Below are 20400 nucleotides of genomic sequence, written 5' to 3' on the forward strand. Positions count from 1 at the left end.
TCTCAATGTTATTCCCATACCGAGACCAAATTTATACCCATACCCATACCCCTCCCCCCATCCCCCTCCATCCCCTCTTGTTTTCTTGTCTGAGAATAATCGGGGATCCAAGAATGTATACTTTAAAAAATTACATGAATATGAAGTATTGATGGCATCGCTTAAGACATTAAAAATAATTAGATACCCTCTGGCAGAAATCATTCTTGTCAAGTTTGGCAGATGTTCGTATAGGGAATGTAGTCAGCCAGTATAGATTCCGTGCATGCGGTATAATACATATGACAGTTTATTGATTCGGGTGTATTAACCGTATACGTGGTTCCTAAGTTAAAATGTTTTAATGTTAACCACTCGACAATGTAGTTCTTGGTAATTCTCTCCGGTTGTAAAATGTTTAGTTCATCTTAAACACCCTGGTTGGAAATCCTTTCTCGTAGTTATTTTTATCTACCTCTCCGTTTCAATAAAAATGAGAGTCTCGCACTAAGGCCAAGGAGAGGACCCCATAAATTCTTGACAGTCGTTCGTATAGCGGTGCTCACAGGTTGACGAGGTGTCGCGATAAGGTGTTATGTTGTTTTATGTGAGTCCCTCAGTCTGTCTGTCAATTCAGGACAAAACGGTCATAATTGAAGCAATGTATCTGCTAATGATGCTAACACGTTCATGGCGGCCGGGTATATATCTCTTGTTTTGTGATAGCTGCATTATACTTTATCGATGTAACTTTTTCTTGAACTAATACATTATCACATGTCTTAAAGTTTTCGGCAGTTGCACTTCGTGTGTTTCATGCATATTGCATATTCATTAGTGTTCAATGAATTATTCATTAAATCAGTTCCTTTTCTTTCTTTCAGTGCAGTGATCGAGTTAAATTTCTACATTACTCCTGGCATACAGCGAGCAACACCCACACCCCAAATCACTTTTGATCGGTCTATCCGCAGTTGTCATGACCCACAAGCAAGATATCTCGTTCAACGGAAAACTGTTTCGGAATTAGTGCAGCATGTGGGATATTTCCTCAATCGACGCATAACGAAAGATAGTGTACCCATTCAACGAGATATTGTTGCATAATACCCTGTCAACAACATACAGTATAAATTGGACAATTGGACAGACGTTTTTCTAATATTGGAGAAAGCTCTTTTTTCCCCTTCTTCTTCCCCTTTTCCATTTTCGTTTTTCATTGAACGTGAATGAGTAAACAATCTTTATATTCCTTCTTATCTGGACCGCATAAATGACCACGGCATCAATGACAATGGCTGAAGGACACTGTTATTGCACATTTGACGGTGAACTGCAAGAAACTTTATCGACCTGCAGAAGATGTCCAAATATCGAAAACACGAGTTACGAACATAAGAGTTATAAATCGACAAAATACGGAGTCAGTTCTTTACCGAAAATAATTCTCTGGATTCTCGTCGGATATGTCACAATCACAATCACAGAGGCACAAGGCAAGTGGTGGTAAGTACAACTTCAAAATATTACCCCTTAAATGTCCTTGGTAGGATGACGTCAGAATTTTCATACGACATATATTTCCCGCAATATGCTGTTCAAACGATCGATATAGTAACGTGGTCAGAAACATCCGTGACTATATATAATATAGCACATAGTAAGGTTGTACTATATTGAAATCCCCCAAACAGAGTGTAAAGTCGCTCTTTGAGTCGGTGTAATAATTTTTATAAACGGATTTGAAACTACACTGAAATTATGAAGTTATACTGACTATATTGCTGGGCGCTTTCTTGTAAATTTTGAGCTTTTAAACTTGATTGAAGTCGTTGTATTATATATCGAGAATTCTTCTTTGTTTGAAGCAGCAAACCGTCACTCGATTATTAACCTGTAACACCAACAGTGTGTATACGAAGGCCAAGCCTGACGAAAGATATGAAGCCCAAGGTCCAGGGGTCAATTGTGGGAGGGGGGGGGGGTATTGGATAACAATAATTTATTTTCAGCTTCATGATATACGTCATAATAAAATGATGACTTTAAAGTGAGGGCCCGCCCTGGTTACCCTCGGGCCCGTCGGTTCACGGCCATGGTGATGATGAATCTTTCATATCTTCATAACATGTGTCTTGAAATAACTGTCTCAACCGCATGTGCAGTGTTATGTGTAAGGTATATTCGGTAAATATATGCAGGGCTACCGTATCAGGTTTATTTTTGTGTATGTGACAAGCAAGTGATGTTATTTACATCTTAATATATATCTAATTCACCTTACAGGGTCACGTATTTCACTTAAATTTGCCGTTTCAATGCTTAACCCCCGTGCTTTTGTACTTGAACCCACCTAGTTTTGAACCATAGTTTGCCGCTCTCATACGACTTTATGACAGGGTTTTATGGTAAACATGTACTTCATATTGTATGCTTCTTGTATCTTTAGTTGAACTTAATAATATATCATGATCATGTACCTGCGGTATAATGTTAAGAGGTGTACGCCATATATGTGAACTTTAGGATTTAAGTATACACGGTGTCAATGCTTGCTTGCTCCGAACCGATGTATACCAAAAATCAGTTCCGGTATCTTGTACAATGTTATGTATACGGACACAAGTTTGTATGGATTGTATCCCCGGGCAACGGTGTTTTTATATGGCGTCTATATCAGATAAAAGTCTGCGCGCAGCATCATAATTTCCACCCAAATTCAGGTTGTTTAGTGAATATTTTCTCAAAGTAAAGTCTTCCGTCATATGAGGTGGATTTAAACTGTTTTTTATTTATCTATGAGCCTCTCTCTCTCTCCCTCAAACACACAACCGCTAAAAAATAGGTTTTGCCTCGGTGAGTTTGATTCATTTTCGATATTAAAGTTTAAACGCCATACTGCTCGGCTTATATCACAGTATAAGGCAAATATTATTTCTAGTAATAATGTATGTAGCTTTCTGACAAAACGTCGAAAATTTAGACATTTCAGTTATTTTCCCTATATACTTTTAACGTTAACATTGCAAGATATCAAAACGATTGTTGAGATGTTTCTTGGGAGTCAAGAACAGTAGAAATAAAGGCCGTGTATATTTTGGCGACTTCAAAAATAGACATTTGGGCATTTTACCACCACGTCACGACGCTGAATTCAAAATCATGACAGTCTAAAGCTATTTAGAGAGATTTGTGCTGTCCGTTCCGATGATTATAAATAAAAAATAGATACAAAAATAAAAAACAATAATAAAAAACGCCTACCGCCAAGTCTATATTTTGTCGGGTGGAAATCTCCATTTCCTGCAGAAATTGTAATCTATTGTAATAAAAAAAGAAAGAATGCGAACTAAGACATAAAGAATGATCAAGTGACATGCTTCCTTAGCTGCCCCTGAGTGGGGCCAGAGCAGGGAGGGGTTAACCTTACTCCATTAATCTGACCCCAGTATGGGAATAACAATCACATAACAACCAATTGAATATTAAATGGAAACGTGAAAAGGCCAAACCTTGAAGAGAACGCGTATATAGCTTTCATGGAAAGTTCTGTTTTGAAGTACAATGCCACACATATAGCCATAGCGGTGAAATGCTGACATTTATGCCTTGTGCAAAGATATAGTTTCTTGTCACGGATATAAGCGAGCAGATACTTCTCTTCCTTCGCTCATGACCTTAAATAATAATAAAAAACACCTTCTTTTCTTTTCATCTTTAAAATACATGACAGTTTTACGAAGAAATCTAGACTACAAAAGTCTGCCGTATTCTACGGAATTTGACTAGTTTTTATATGGAAATGGTCAAGATATTAAAAGTTGACGTCAAACTGTTACAGCTTATATCCACCAAATGAGACTAGATAAGCAAAGACCCACTTGGGAGTTATACGGGTACAGCTGAGCCCCCATGCAAGACTAATATCGAGCTATTCGACCGCTAGCTGGTGCATTAATGACGGCTTTGTTTAGAAGTTAACACCTTCTTTCTTGTCAGCTTTCAGCTTTTAATTACCTCTTGAGGTTCCCATATAACCACCGACATCTGCAGCAAGCTATGCTGCCAACTGACAATTCTAAGTAACAAAGAAAATCGTAAAAACGAAAAAGTTCGAAAAAAACGAGAGAAAAGTATGCAGAAGCAATGGTCAACAAGTGTTGAAGTCAAAATTTTGTCGTTCTTTTAACCCCACGAATATTTAAGAAAAACAATTTTTTTTTTAAAATAAAATATTGTGTTGCACTCTTAAACTGAGAATTTCAAAGATGTATGAAATGAACCTATTACAAACGATGACTAAAAGAAGTTCCCTTTTCTTCACTATTTCGATAATCATGAGTTAGGCTTACACTCCCCCCCCCCCACATAGTACTGGAAGGCCAGGGTGGCGGGGGGATTTACTGGAGTACTACCTTGAACCATTTGGACAATTAATCCAGATTTTAGTATTGATAACTAATAGCTCGGGTTATAGAATGCAGCCAACATTTGCATAGTATCCGGCAACTAAACAGGGGTGGTGGATGGGGGGGGGGGGGGTGATCCTCCACCTGAGCGATTCATAGTTTTAACTGTTGCATGTGTGTGGCTTGCTTTCTGTTTTACCCCCTTTGTAATCAGGTTGTAAAAGTGCCTGTTGTCCAGGAGCGTTATTGAAGATGGAGGGCCGGGTATATAGATGGGAGGGTCATATGCGAACAGCGATACCAGCTTAGGTATATGAGATTGGGAGGGGACAGGAGAGTGGTGTTAAAATTTCCAACTGTGACAACATCACTCGTGTGGGGTAAGGCCGTGTGAGGGGGGTGGGGGAGGCGCCCTCCGACGTCGGGATCCTGTGGAAGGGTGCTTCATTTTCCGTCCAATCACTGCCACGACCCTTACGATATTAGTACCTTAGTCTCGTGCACTTTTGAAATGAGTACGTTTGGTTTCTAACATCACTCACCCGTCACTCTTCTCGGCCCATCTTAGGTACGCTTCCCTTAACCCCCCCCCCCCTAGATACCAACGCTTTTGATAGATATCGTTGGGGTTCGTTGGCGAAACGGAACTTACTAGTTGAACTGAAGTTTATTTAAAAGCGAAAACTATCTGTATACTATAGACTCCGCCTATTATATTCAGGTGTCGGCCAGAAGCATACATGCAACGATCCTCACACGCTCACATCCGAACGTACAACTTCTGCCAGTACCCTCCTTCTCCTCTCTTCCACTTTCGTTTTTACATATCTTTTTTCCTGTAATTTTGTCGTCAAATTTAATAATTTTCTACCATACCCGTTCTTTTCAGCCTCGAGGCAATATTTGTGTTTCTTGGTTCATTTAGACAAATTCCCATACAAAAAAAATATGGTATTTTTCTCAGACTTTTGCAAAGCATCCGCGGGTAACTGTAGAGAAAATAATACTCGCTTGCATGCAGTTATTGTAGCATATTATCCAAACAGCCGGCGGCTTATTTGATTTTCCCCCGTATAATCCCCGTCTTGGTGTTTACAAGTTGTTCGCTGATCTTTTGAAAGGTGAAGTGTCGAACAATTGTAGGATTAAAATCTGTTACATATTTTAAACATCTTTAGGCAACGAACGGTTGGGATGATCGCCAGCCAGCGAGGCATGCCTTCATGAACAAAGCAATATTTTTCCACTGAAAGTTGCAAAAAAGACCCGAAGGTTTCACCGAGTTTTTGTTGTCAAAGATTTGGTTAAAATAAAGTATGAAAACGAAAGAAAGAGAGGAAGAATAGAAGAGAATAAAAATGCTTGAAACATTCTTTTCCGTTTCCTGGAGGCTTATGGAAATGCTACATTTATTTCTCTTGCGGTAGAAGACCGTTGTTTTGACGGTGTGTTTTACAAATTACTGTGATACATTCTCTCCTCGAAACAACATGGCAAACATTGTACTCCCTTGGGGCAACTTTCCATCACAATGTGGAAGCGTCGTATATACTGTCAACGTTGACGCCCGCGTAGAGTGTGGGATTATGTATACAAGAAGGAGAAATGGAACGTGAGAAGATGGTTTGGACAAAACGCTAGATTGTATTTGCTTGCTTTCGCAAACTTGAATTATCGGTGATCAATTTATAGGGACTCGTAATGGATTTGTTCGTAGCACACTTCAAGGACGCGACACAGATTTAAGGTGGGAAGGGGGAAGGGGGAAGGGGGAGGGGGAGTTGAAGGCATGGCCCGGAATGGAACCAATGTTCATAGGCGCTTAAAACTTGATGAGACCACGCCCGCGTGAACATTAATGCTTTCAAAATTATTGGTCGTTTTCTCGACCACTGCCCCTGATTTGAACTTAAATGTCTGTTTTCAATGCTGAAATTTCTCTCTTTAGCATAACCCGTTCATTGCTACGCTAGTTCCCAAGCAAAAGAGGTAACACAGAAATGTTTACACTTCCACACACAGCAATCGGTAAACCTTGTACAGAGTACAATAAAAGAAGAACGCAAAAAAAGAAAAAAAAGAGAGAGTTTGCACTTTGTAGCAACCTCGGTCAATGTGACATAAGGTGGGCAGGGAATCAGCCGTTGGTATTGACCCGAGATGACCTCAGAGTCGTACTTTGAGGTGAAAGTGAGAACAAATTGGCGTTAAAACATCTCGGTTTCTCTTTGACGGCGAGGAATGATTTACATTGGTCGTTGGGAACTACGGTCACGTTACTGATGATTAATGGCCTACCTGGAATGAAGACCAGCGAGACCTTAGTAAATGTTTGTGGTATAATATATACCAAAATACTAATTACATGGAACAGTATCGTCAAAATGTAAGGTGTAGGCACAGCAAGGTGTTTCTCACAGAAGAATTGAAATAGCTTGTCGTGATGACGTAGAAAGATAATCTTAGAAGTCACTTGGTATAGTGTACCATTCTAATCATACAAGTCTATAGAACAACTGAACGCGGAATACTTCTTATAATAAGTTCTTGAATGGTTTCATGGTATGTACGCGCGATGTATGTATCTTGGGGTTTTGGAACGGTACATAAACAAAACTCAAGCTTTAGATTATCATCAATATAGATAGCCTGCTTATTACAAGCTGATTGTAATATTTCGTGTATAATATTACTTTAATAGACAAACAGCTACATTTTTTTCTCTCACTAATCATATAAGTCATACGGTAGTCACGTGATGTAACCATTTCCTACATCTGTATTGCTGGTAAAACGTTGGTTAATGAATATGGAAATTTCCCTTAATTATCATTATTACTACACTTTCTTTTATAATTTCTATTGGGTCTAATCAGTTCGAATAACAAACGTTTCCTATAGATAACAAATGACTTGAAAGCTCGCTCTCAAATCAGCGGTTGGTGTTGGTATCCAAAGTTGATCGTGATATATAGTATGTGCTTGCCTATATATGATGTTTGTCGGGGTCTCTCCGTGTTATATACCCTGAAGTGTGTTGTCGTATAACTCGCTAAATAATAAACATAGCACCTAAAGATACACACTGTGAACTTGCAGAATGTGTCAAGACCGTTCTAACCTATCGCTCGTGAAAATTTATGCTCCAAACAAATCACGACCTTAATGCAATCCATCACAAGATTGTGCACTCTCGTGTCACCTTTTCTGTTTTGTATTAAGAAACTATGTACTATGTATAGACAAGAAGGTACGGTAATGTGTTATGTGGTTCAACGTGTGTTTTTACTAATGAAAACAAAGATGGGTTACAAATGTCTGCTATCTTCCAATAGGAAAAATGTGGCTTATTGAATCACTGCAGAGCAAGGCGCGCATTCCTGGTTCAGGTAGCCTACATGTCTGTACTGTAGGCCTACATAGAACTATCTATAGGCCTACCTATACTTGTAGGCTAATTTACAGCTCGGAGGATTTTGAATTGGGTGGTGCGTTTACTGAAGATGTGGACTTTCCTGAGGGCGGGGGGGGGGGGGGATATGTCTGATATTGTTTAATTAAGGGTGCATTGATGCGATATTGGTACCATACTTTGCAAACCACATCAATTTGTGACATTTGATACCATTAGAGTGAACGTTCCCCGTGAAATTATTTTTCTCTACCCTGCAAACTGTGGACCTAAAGGTCATTTGCATGCACCCATGAGTGACTCATTGGTATACATGCTCATCTACACATGTACGAAATCCTTGATTCGAATTTTGTATCACAAAATCTTGTTGTATAGATAACTTTGTGTATTTTGACACGATCGTGGAAAACTTCACGATATCTCGTTATCACAATCAAAACTGAGAACCTTTAACTTGTTTCTTTTCTCGCCTAAGCGCTTAAGTTGATACGACGGTATAAGGGCGATTAGTGGTTCATTTTTAGCATACACGTGTAAACTGAAGGTTATAAGATAGTAGGGTAGATTGCCATGGTAATCATTCACCTATCAGAGGGTTGAGATCGCTAATCATATTACGTAATTCAAAGATGAAGGTTAAAGGTCATACATTTTTCTTCAAACGGTTGTTTTCAGAACTGTTGCCGAACACTGTCTCTAGGACGTTCCGCACAAATCTGTCGTTTTCTTGAATCATGGTTTTTTAAGTTTTCTTATGGTTGGGGGTGGGTGGGGGAAGATTCTGTAGGGAGACAGTGTTTAGGAGGAGGGGTAGGGAAGGGAACTGAACTTGGAAATGGGAAGTTTGCCATTTAGAATCAAGGATGTCGTTCAGAAGCTATATCATGAACCAATGTTTTAACAATGCCGTTCTTAGATCATGTTGGGGGGGGGGTGTATCCAAAGACGGAATTCATAAAGACCTACCCAACGGTGTGATGGCTACACTCACTGTACGCATATCAGCCTATATATATATATATGCCTAGCGAATTGTAGCTACATATAGGTTACACAAACAGGAACCGTATACGTATACGTACGATAAAGAAGTCAATACAGGTTGTTAATGCAACTACTGGGAACATTAAATGTATGGTTGCAGCTTGCACGAAAGAAAAGAGTGGGAGAGAAAATACATTTACTGACACTTATATAAACAGGACAGCCAACATTGTAAAGATATAACCAAAGCTACGATGTTTGGCACAAAGGGTGTGTAACACATTTTAATTATCACAATGGTTTCATGCATTCTTCTCTTATCTACCAACAGGGACTTGGCATTGGATTCGAGGATAAACCAATTTAGTACTTTCAGTAATCCTGAACTTTTCATTTTGGGGGCCCAACCACTGTGTACAGAACTCACGGGCCTCTCCCTTAGTCAGCAGAAACTTTGCCAGTTGTATCAGGACCATATGAGTCCAATAGGGGATGGAGCCAAACTTGCAATTGATGAGTGTAGGTACCAGTTTGGCGACAGAAGATGGAATTGCAGTGGACTCGAAGGTCAAGGAGTCTTTGGAAGAGCGACCACGATCGGTAAGTGATCTTTTATTTGTTTGTTATTCGGAATGATTAAACAGGTAAAACGCCCTCAACTTTTCCCCTACGTTTTACCATTTTGATTTCACTCAGCTTCCCTGTTTGGCAGCATAGTATAGCCTATACACTTGAATCAAAGTCACTGCGCGCTGCGTGACATTGCTGTTCTAAATCTGCGCATGCATGACGAAAGGGGGATGGGCGTCAGGGGCCAAAACAGCAGTTAATCAGGGAACCCGCGAAAATATGGGATGTATAATTAAATTTACTATCATTTCCATGTTATACCTGGCGATTCTCAACGCCACTGGTCCTTCATTATAGCATGTGTGATAACATGAAATTAAGTGACCATATAGGAATTATATATATCAATTAGACAAAACGTGAATGATCTTGTAACGTTTTAAATCTGCGGGTTTACTGCATAAATCCATTATGGTTATCAATTCAACTTCCCATCACAATTACGTATACCATCTTGTAAGGCTGCACTGCTATAAACATTGCCATATAGGCCTACTAAACACTGTTAAATACAACACTAAATATGCCTACTACTACTAGTTGTCAAATTCATCCTCTTCATTTGCTCTCTTGCAACTGTCAAAAGAAAACAAATGAATAACTGGTTCCTCTAATGAGGTACGAGACACCACCTTTCTATTCATCTTTTAACCCCTCTATCGATCTAACGAGACCCTCTTTGTACCCTTTATTGACTGCTTTGTAAAGTAAATCAAATTGAAGATATTCAATTAGTGTCTGACTTCGACCGAAAAAAACAAATTTGTGTTGAATTGAGGCTATTAACTCCGTCTTTCTATTCCTTTTACCTATGAATTGACCATACATAGGTTAGCTTACAGATATTCACAGGACTATAGGTTGGTACACATTACACAACACTATATATATCTAAAACTCTGCACTTTTTAGTCCTGATATATTGTAAGAATCACAGGCTAGCCTACAGGTATACTCTCAATATGGGGTCTACTATAGGTTGTACGTTATAGGATAATACACGATGCATATATTTAATGTATCAACGTAGTCCACGATTTAACGATACGGATACCGTCATAAACACTAGTGACTGATACAGATAGACTAATAAAGTTGTACATTTATATGTACATATTATCAGTGATTGCCAACGATATAAGTGCGGAAAGATATCCAAAAGTAGAGATGTAAACAAACAAAAGGTTCGTTTATACGACCCCAAATATATGTAAACTTGACTCTTCTTCTTCTTCTTTCAAATTGAGATTGTCCAGTTGAGATAAAGAAGGACATTGTAATAAATTAATGAATAATAATGGTTGAAAAGATCACAAGAAAAGCCATCTCATATACTGTTAATAACAGCATATATGAATAGAACGACTGATATGAGGTTACGTCTGATGGTTCACTGTTTTGAGAAATCGACTGAGGGATCATTCGATCATTCCTTTGTCCTTTGATTATTGTGAAAAGAATAGCAGAGACTCTTAATAACGATTGGATTGAATACCAAACTGAGACAATGTGTCAAGGTCCATTGAAGATGGATAAACCTCAAAGAAAATCAAAATGGCCAAAGAAAGGAAAGGTGGTCAGAAAACATGTCTACGATTACAACCTGCAGTGTCTTTAGTTGCAAACTAAGGAAAGATGTATTCTTCTGTTATACGGGGTATATACGGCTATAGGCTACATTTCAATTTTATTTCTGTAACTATATTTTATCGAAGATTGTGGTAAGGATGAAAGGCTAATAGATAAGCACTTGGTGTAGACTTACCACAAATCGTTAAAAGACTCTTTTTTTTTCATTTTATCGACATTATGCTTAACAGGCTATACACAATTTACTTTAAACCTGTTTCATGTTGGTGTACCCTGCAGCCGTTTTGCTCCTGAATAAACTATAAACAGCCTACAATGAACACAATTCCTATAACATAATATTATAAACATATCCTATAAGTACCAATATATTCTTCAAGAATATAGTAGGTTTTGTTTTACTACAGTTGGGTTGAGGGCGTGAAGGGGGGGGGGACGGGAGGGAGGGAGGGCATTCTTATCCGCAGCTAGCATTTTCTTATTTTATGCGGATAAAAAGCACTGTAGCAATAAGCATTAGAAGTTCGGGTACAACATCCTGTGAATACGGTATCACAATATGTATTTAAGTTCACATCATTAGGCCTGACCAAAAGGGGGGGGGGGAGGGGTTCAAGTGGTTACAGCCCTTAGACGGTGGGTTTCATATAAAAGACCTAGGGAAATATGGGACCAGGAATATTGTATTTCATTTTCATTATATATATGACGAAATTGAAGACTTCCAAAAAAAAAAACAGCGGGGGTGGGGTGAGTTGGGGTGGTTGGTAGGATCTGTCACATAATCGTCCCAAGGGCTTGGCCTGGATCTTGACATCTGAATATGATGGAGGCACAACGGTTTTTGCTTTAATTAACATTTAAATTAACATTCTCATGTCATGTGTGTGAGTTGAGGGTAAAGTTTTAATATTAATATCACACTTCAAGCGCATGTTCTCAATCAAGCTGTAACTGAATATGCGGGTTGTTGTGTTCGCCATCAAAACCAAATATTTCTCTGATGATACATGTGCATGCTTACATAAAAACCATATGAGCTTGTTTCTCTCATGCATTTGAGAAGTTACAGCGGGTCCCACTTTTCCGATCGGCCTACATAATATTGACGTTATTTACAATCCAATGAGGTTTTAATAAATATTAAAACTATTAGAATATGGCTTTTACGTGACTTATTAATATTAGTCGTTGAAGGTTAAAGCAACCATTATGTCTTTACGATATGTAATAAACAAATGAATTGACGTGCTTTACATATCGTGGAGGGCGGGCGGGCGGGCGAGAGAATATTTTCAACATTCCCGATCACAATTATCGTGTCATTAGCTTAAAACGGAGCACGAACGACACATGTGCCAAAATCCAAATCATTGTCACCAAGTGGATGTGGTGGGGGAAGCCCCACTCGTAAATTTCAACCATTAACCAACCTATACCTATAGTTGGTAGCCTATATAAAATTGAAGTAGGCATTCGGGAAGAGGTACAGACTTTGGAAGAAATTTGTGATGATTCTGCGTATGTCATATTTGGCGTAGTCAACATTTTAAGTATTATTTTGTGGTTTGCGCCCGCCCCTCCCTCCACCCCCCCCCCCCCCGCCTTTATATCATTTTGTCGCATATGTAGCGATAAGGTCATGCTCTATAACTATACGCTATATATAGGATCGGGGAAAAGTTTGAAAAAAAAGTAACAAGATAGTTTGCTGAAGACATGGTTAGTCAAACATTTTAACTGGAGATGGGAAGTCAATAGTTAGATTACACACTAGTTACGTTGCCCAGGTGTCACGTGATGTACCTGAAAATTGTTGGCAGTCGTATGATCAAACACGTTATCACTGTGCATATGGTTGTAAATTTTACATACAGCTGGGGAAAAAACCCAACATTTGTAAAAAGTCAACACGTTTGTATAGGTCGGTCCACATACTATATCCCTCATAATTGATGATGGTTTTGTTTTATTGCTGTTGTACAATTATTAAACAGTAAAGTTTAATTACATCATAAACAATTGCAACGAAAGTTCTAAATCAACCTTAGACGGAAATATCACGAGGTTCCTCTGCTTTCACCGTATATGATATATTGTCAGCTATAATTCTTTAGAGTGGATGTGGTCACATGTCAATATACGACCATGTCTTAGCAACGGTTCCTGCTATATGGAAAGTAAATGGACGCCATTAATCTTCATACTATTTGTCAAAGTTATACGAGCGTATCTTGTGTGCGTAAATCTTTCACTAAAAACAAGTTATTTCCGTATTCTGGACAATTAGAATGGAAATTAATACATGAAGTCAGTCAATCTGTAACGTCAGTGAATTTAATCTTCATTTCAAACTCTGCAATCGCTTTTGAAATAAATTCCCACTGCTGTAACCATGTGCTAATTATAGCTCAAGTTAATGGTTAATTAAAGTTAATTATAGCTCAAGGTCAACTCTTTCATCGTATCACATGCAATATGCAAATACATGCTCTAGGAAAGTAAGTGGAATTTCCCTCCAACATTTCCTAAAAATATCTAAAGGTTTAATGATGTTTGTAATTACTCCATCTCTTAATTGAAATTAACTCGCGGGTACCCTTAATAACTACACTCTGCCACAGAGCATATTATGGCTCTAAAACTCAACAGTGCTGTGAAGTTCAGGGTACACCTCTGCAGCGTCTTTCTGCACAAAAATGTAACTATTTGTCTTGTTTAAGGGCACTTTTAATCTCACCAACGGATACAAGATAATTATATGTGTATAGAACAAATATTTCCAAAGTATTAAATTACATTTTTTACAAACCGGTAAATACGCACCGAGGTGATGCCTCAGCATCATAGGTATAGGCGCTAAAACTAACACATTTTACATGGCGAACGACAGTGAAATATTTTCGAATTTCGGCACACCTTATCCAAACATTTCTTCATTTATTTACTGTATACAAGAAGCATAAAGGGAGTGTAATTGAGTTCATGTGGACTACATCAATCTCCATGTTGTTTCTTTGCCTTCATCCTCATTGACAAACCGTATATCCATCCAGTACCATCGATCTATGTAGGGCCCTTATTTAATGTTTTAAATAGGTGACTGGACACTCTATGACAACTAGGAAGAAAGAAAATCGATGTACATTCTGGTTGCATTTCTCTTGCTAATCTCCGTCCGTTTTCAGCCAGTGTCAAGAAATCTTTCAATTTGCTTGGAAAGTCGATTCCCGATTCGAATCCAATTACTTCAAGCCTTATCACCTATTGGAGTCATGTCAAACTTTGTTAACGCTGTCTCGACATAGAAAGATATAAGACAGATTGTTTTGTTCATTCCTTCAGCCCGGAAAAATATTTGAAGAGGAGGGGTAATGGGGAGACAAAAGCCATTCCACAGAGTCCTTGGAAGCATGGGATGAATGACAGGCCTTTTGGCAAACTGATATAGTAAACTTTTTAGACCTATCACTCAGTATCGTAATTGCTATAAACGACATGAATGTTGTAACTGTAATGTGCCCACAGATTTGGATTGAACTCAGCCTAACGTGTGTGATGTATGCCAATCGTAAGCCTACATGGTCACAATAAACGTTTAGAGAATTACCTATTACATGAAGTGTCAAAAAGACACCGAAGCCAAATAAACTTTACTCATTTAGATTAATGTATCGAATAATAAACTTTCAAGAATTTCTCCATTACATCCAGTCGTATGTAAAGGTGGGTACAGATCAATAGTTTCAGTGAGATTCATCTCTTAGGATGTATAACTTCATTTCATTAGGAAATAGATCATTACCACGTTTATGTATAAAAGAGTGTTAACAGGTGACGGCAGACCTTCCGTGGGCAAGTGGAGACTTTATATCATTTAAGCTGCTGAAGAATGACTTTATAGACTTCGAACAAAACACGTTATAAAACGCAACCGCTTTAATGGTCGTTATAAGATTCTCAATCTCTGTCTCGAACCGACATTGCATCAGTAAGAAACACAGGCCTATCGCATTCTGTGTGGTAATTAGGACCGGATACTTGACGTGTGCCGTACCCTAATATGCATGATGTATTTATTGACCATGGTTATCATTTTCAGGGTAAGGTCCATGTTGGTCTTGCTACATAGGTGTCAACTCTGTTATACTTAGAGTAGGATACGTGTCGCCTTCCCATATGGCTAGTCAGGTATTTGACTCAACCGTTGTCATATGCCCCACTCACGCCCAGATATAGGCTCGAGGTATTCACTATGTTAATAAGGGTAGGATACATGTCGTCTGCTCCATATAGGCATGTAGGATATATAGTCAGGGGTTGACCCAACCGTTTTTATATGCCCCCCCACTCCCCTCATTCATGCACAGCTATAGGCCCAACGCATGTTTTATGGATATCATGATAGGATATATAGGAATTCACTCTGTGAATCAAAGTGTAGGATACATGCCGAATGTCTCTCTCACACAAGCTTCAGTAATAAAATAGACGCTCGATTGAACAATCGGATTTTGTCTTTCTTAGCGGAAGTATAGCACAAACGGTCGATTGGTTTGATAAATGAGGGTTGGTTTATAAGTAGCTCATCGGTTCCTGTAGTTTGAATAATGACAGAATAATTCCTAACATTATCTGGATTAACTGAAATTTACCCCTTTCTATCAACCGGCGTCTTGGAAACGTTCTCGTCAATTTGAGGAATTCTTCCTCATATAAACCTCAATCTCTTTACGGCTCCTTTAACACGACTCAACAAAGCTTGAAAGATGTAGGAACTAACGTGGTTTAAAGGATTACCCGACTGTAATTGGAGACTCCAAATGTGATAAAAAGGATGTCGGCAGAGAAAAGAACAGGGCTGCTTTTTCCTCGATTTAGCTTCTTTTTAAAGCTTATATTTAAATGTGTTCGGTCCAACTTCAAAATAAACTTACAAGCCATAAATTTTTTTGTTGTAATCAAATGGATTAACTCTGGTCTACAACAATACCTGAATTCGTGATTAGGCATTCTCTTGGTGAACTTCCGAAATGTGCAGTACAATGCGGTACAAAATGTTCAAACTGGAAGAATTCTACTAATAGCTGTCACATAAACAGACTATCCAGCAACAATGTCAAGGATAACCGAATTATATGCGTGAATTTGAAGATACGTGGCACGGTAGGTTGTTCGATGTTAATCCATGATGGCGAGGGTTCACACATCGTATATATTTCGTCAGCTTATTACCGCATGCAACAAGGTCTACCAATGAGATCCATCCTCCCTGCCACTGGTCCTCCCCTCCCCCCCCCTTTTCCCCATCACCTCGCGAAGCTTAATTCGGCAAAGGCACGTCAAAAATAACAATTTCAAACCGTCTTGACCCCGGATATAATGTTTGTTATAATTTTGTACCAATCGTTCATTGACTCAGTATACAGGCTTTGGCGATGATGCAGTAGACCAATGGAAATAGGATTCCCTTTATTAGTATAGAGTAACAAGAAATGTAACTTAATAAAGTATTTTGAGTAATTTTCCTTGTCCCCCTACTCTGCATTATGCTGTTCTCGGCATCACGTGATCTCGATTTCTATATATGCATGGTTCTTTTCTTGACGAAGTTAATTTCTTTTTAAATAAGTGCATAGATAAACGGTGCCTTCCCTGCCTCATTATATTAAGTAAATGTTTATCTCAAGAAATGAGATATAGGCCCTACATTTAACTATATCTTCCCAGGGCTGTAACAATTATCTTTATAATTGATGGATGCTTCACCTGAAAAATATGATAATTGTTTATTAGACCGATGAAGATATCAAAACGATAAAACAGACCTTATACCCCATAACAATTCTCAGATCGTTTGGTAACAAAGTATCGCCACTTTAGGAAATGCACCTGATTTAGGACACACATATAGAAGCAATTTAAACTTTGTCTTGGCTGTCAGGACAGATTTTACACATTTGTGAAATATGAGAAGAACTAAGAATGATAAATCCTGACAACCTATAGACGAGTTGCATATTTCCTATCAAATATTCAGTGTTTCTTAATGAAACTCTCGTTTAGTCGATATCGCCTTGAAACCATTTTGTCGATTAATTGAAGCGTCCTCGTTTTCACTTACATCACTAACTGAGCAGATGTTTTCTCTCACCGTGCCAGTACGGACACCTTATCTCATTTCTCATGTTTAATAAAGACTAAACTGTTGAAGACAGGGACTTCTTCTTTTGCACGTTTTTTTCTACTTTTTTTTCTGCGCAAGCTGTTATCTTTCATCCGGATCTAGTCGAATTTGATCCTTCATGTTTTGACAAACTTGACGGTTGTAAAGATGTTTCTTTATTGCAGATTAATTGGACAATTATAAGAAGATATTCCCTAGCGAATACCTCGCTTGGAAACTCATGGTATACGTTACCGAAAGCCTCTGACTAATATATAGGTCGAGGTGTTTAGGCCTACTAGGTGGTTTCGAGTTAGATGAACTTACTCATTCTCTCTCAGAAACGGTGAGAGAGAGGGAGTTTCTTGGGTAAGAAATAAATATGTTTCAACGAGCAAACGCACGTATAGTTCTGCATGGGGGTGCGTCGTTCTGGCTTTTTCTTAAAACACCGGTTGATCGTTTTAATAAAGTGATATGGAAATGCACTTTAACATTTGGCGTAGAAGAAAAAAATGATCATCCACATCATACCCACATCACATTACACACAGGACAGAGACCACGTAAAGAGAAGGTCGGGGGGGGGGGGCTAATCAGCATTACCGGTACAAAAGTGTTTACTAACCTGGTTCCTACAAACAGTGACATATTGTACTAGATATTAAAAGCGGGAGACTCATAAAATAGATTCAGTTGTTAGTCTCATCGGTCTAGTCTGTTTAGAAGGGCTCATGCACGCTCATTGCGTGCGCAATCAATTTGGTCACCATCCTGCTTGCATTTCCACGTCAAATCGCCTTAATTTGATTCTTCATCCGTCTCTTTTGCTGGGGAGGGGGGGGGGTTATCACCCATCCTACTACCCCTCCTAATTACGCTATACTATTCATGTTCTCTTTGCCTGCAGCCCAAACGAAACGGACGCCAATTTCTGTGGGGGGGGGGGAGAGAGGTGGGGTGACAGCATTTCTTAAAAGTTTGGTCTGTGTGTCTGTTTCCAAGATTCCATGTAACTAAACGACAAGAGTGTAACAGTTATTTCTTTGTGTATATGTATAACAGATAATGAACGACCCAAGGAAGTTTGTTTATAATATGATGTCTATGGAAAGCTAATAGAGTAAAATTTATTGCTCCTTAAAATGTTCTCTCACAAAAATGTGATCTGAGTTTACCACAAATTCTTTGAATGTGAAGTAATTTAGTATAACCAATTAATTCGCAAACTGTCATTCATAGATTCATGACGTGTTCGGTTATTGGTTTGAGGAATCACGGTATGTGTGGGACTGTGAGTAATGAATGATTACATAGCACGATAGACATTCAGTATATACCAAATACTCAGTCATGAAGCCATAATGCAAAACTTAACGCTTCACAATCACACCTAATAACCTTTTAATGGTAAAAGGCTCGAGGAAACAACGTTTTATCGGTGTAATGAAAGGGGAAAGGAGGGTGTGTGTGTGTGGGGGGGGGGAGGGGGGGGGGTTGAGACATATTTGAGGCTTCCCGTTGAAATATAGTTCAATATCTTCTTCGAAAGTTTCCCGGAGTTTGGTTGATTATAATTCCCACTGTGCATGTTCGTGTCACATGTTATAGGTCAAGCGACACAAACACAATTGTGTCATGATTTGTACGATGTGTATATATATATATATATATATATATATAGTATATATTTCCATGGTATAAAGTACGGTATAATATATATATTGCGTTTTGTTCTTTTAGTTTTCTTCTCTGCCGTAACTGATTTACTTTAGTTTGAATAGTAACAGTAGAACTGTGTAGTAGCCTGCCTGGGTTGGTTGTGAGTCTCACTAACGGTTCGCGTATGTCCAGTTGGAAGAATGGAAATGATCCGTCTCTTCCTGACCAAAAAAAAAACAGGCAAGAAAATACTTAATCGTAGCATGGTAGTATAGTACAAATAAATATTACAGAGGAAGGCAATGAATCACTCTGGAATTAAACATAACGGGATGAATTAGTGCTGGATAATCGGGATGACGTGACCCGTCACGAATTGTTCCCACCTCTAACCGGTGATGGTGGGTGTTAAATCAAGGACCAATCTGTCACCTCCTCTAAACAAGTCATATCATCAGCATAAATTTTGAATGAGTTACGAGCAAACAATGGACGTATAGAGGCGATAACTGTTTTACCCTTTCATGTAAGACCCTGTTTGGGCCGAAAATAGTTTCGTCGTAACGCGGATGTTAGCAAGAAGAATGGGAAAAAAATTGTTTTCGAAAATTCATACATTAGCACCTAACAGAAATTTTTTGAAAAAAAGTAAACTCGGGCGATATTATATCAAGGAGTTGTTATAGTTCCTAATAATGCCAGCGTTGTCCAAACTTTAGTTCGGGCTCATGCCGGCGTAGACAGAAGGTTATGTGATGTTACCTATATAGTGTATACGGAGAAAGCATGGATATCCATAAAACCGGTTTTCATCCAATTGAGGTCACATAATTTTATACATAGCTTACTTTTCTCCAGGATTATATCCTCCCCAGCCCCTCCCCAAACCCCATCCAACGCCTTTACCTGCTCCACTCTACCCGTAACTCAAAGTAACAAACTTAAGGTATTCCAGGTGTCAAAGTTCGTTACCTTCCTATAAGATTGAGCAGTTCAGGTTAAAGTTTACAAATACCATCGACAATCCAAGCTACGGGCTGACTGCATGCTCTCTGATGGAAATATCTTTGTTCCGTAATACAGATTGGCAGAAGCCAGGCAAATCGCGACAGGTCGTTAATGGCTTTGCCCATGTTGCTGTGACGGAGCAAACCTACGGCATGACATTAGAAACAGTCTGCGCAACGGTTAATAAAAGATAAACTATATATATCGAGTGACCGATATGACAAGTATAAGGCGAAATATGAACTGACATAAAAGAAGGACGGTTCATTAACAATAATAGGGGGAGTATATCACGTGATTAATGTGTTTTGTCAGCTACTGGATAATTTAAGCTTATCGTGGTATGTGACGGTGTTCATGGAACGCCAATGTTGCTATAACGAATCGTGATTTCTTGAAGAGAGAAGCCGGCAGAGTTTATTCAATATTTAAAATGTTAAAGGACCCCCCTTAGAGTGCACGTTAGGAAAACAGACAACTGAAATAACATGACTAAATAACTCTCCTTGTCGGTAATTAGCGCGAATAGTTTCTCGTTATATTACAGACGGCGCCTC

The 20400-nt window shown here is 38.7% G+C and overlaps 1 protein-coding gene across 4 annotated transcripts in view; it reads left to right on the forward strand.

The window, feature by feature from the left end:
• Positions 1–20400, forward strand: part of LOC139961658 (protein Wnt-5b-like) — a 65233-nt gene that overhangs the window by 38163 nt on the left and 6670 nt on the right. For 3 of the 4 annotated variants that reach the window (XM_071961026.1, XM_071961025.1, XM_071961029.1), the window contains exons 2-3: positions 864–1485; positions 9119–9387. In XM_071961026.1, coding sequence (XP_071817127.1) covers positions 1253–1485; positions 9119–9387 — 502 coding nt within the window. In that variant the 5' untranslated portion in view covers positions 864–1252. Of the gene's footprint in view, positions 1–554; positions 681–863; positions 1486–9118; positions 9388–20400 lie in introns of those variants that run through there. The other variant, XM_071961028.1, reaches the window with a different exon arrangement.

The sequence above is a fragment of the Apostichopus japonicus genome, chromosome 20, assembly GCF_037975245.1.
Source record: "Apostichopus japonicus isolate 1M-3 chromosome 20, ASM3797524v1, whole genome shotgun sequence".
NCBI lineage: Eukaryota > Metazoa > Echinodermata > Holothuroidea > Aspidochirotida > Stichopodidae > Apostichopus > Apostichopus japonicus.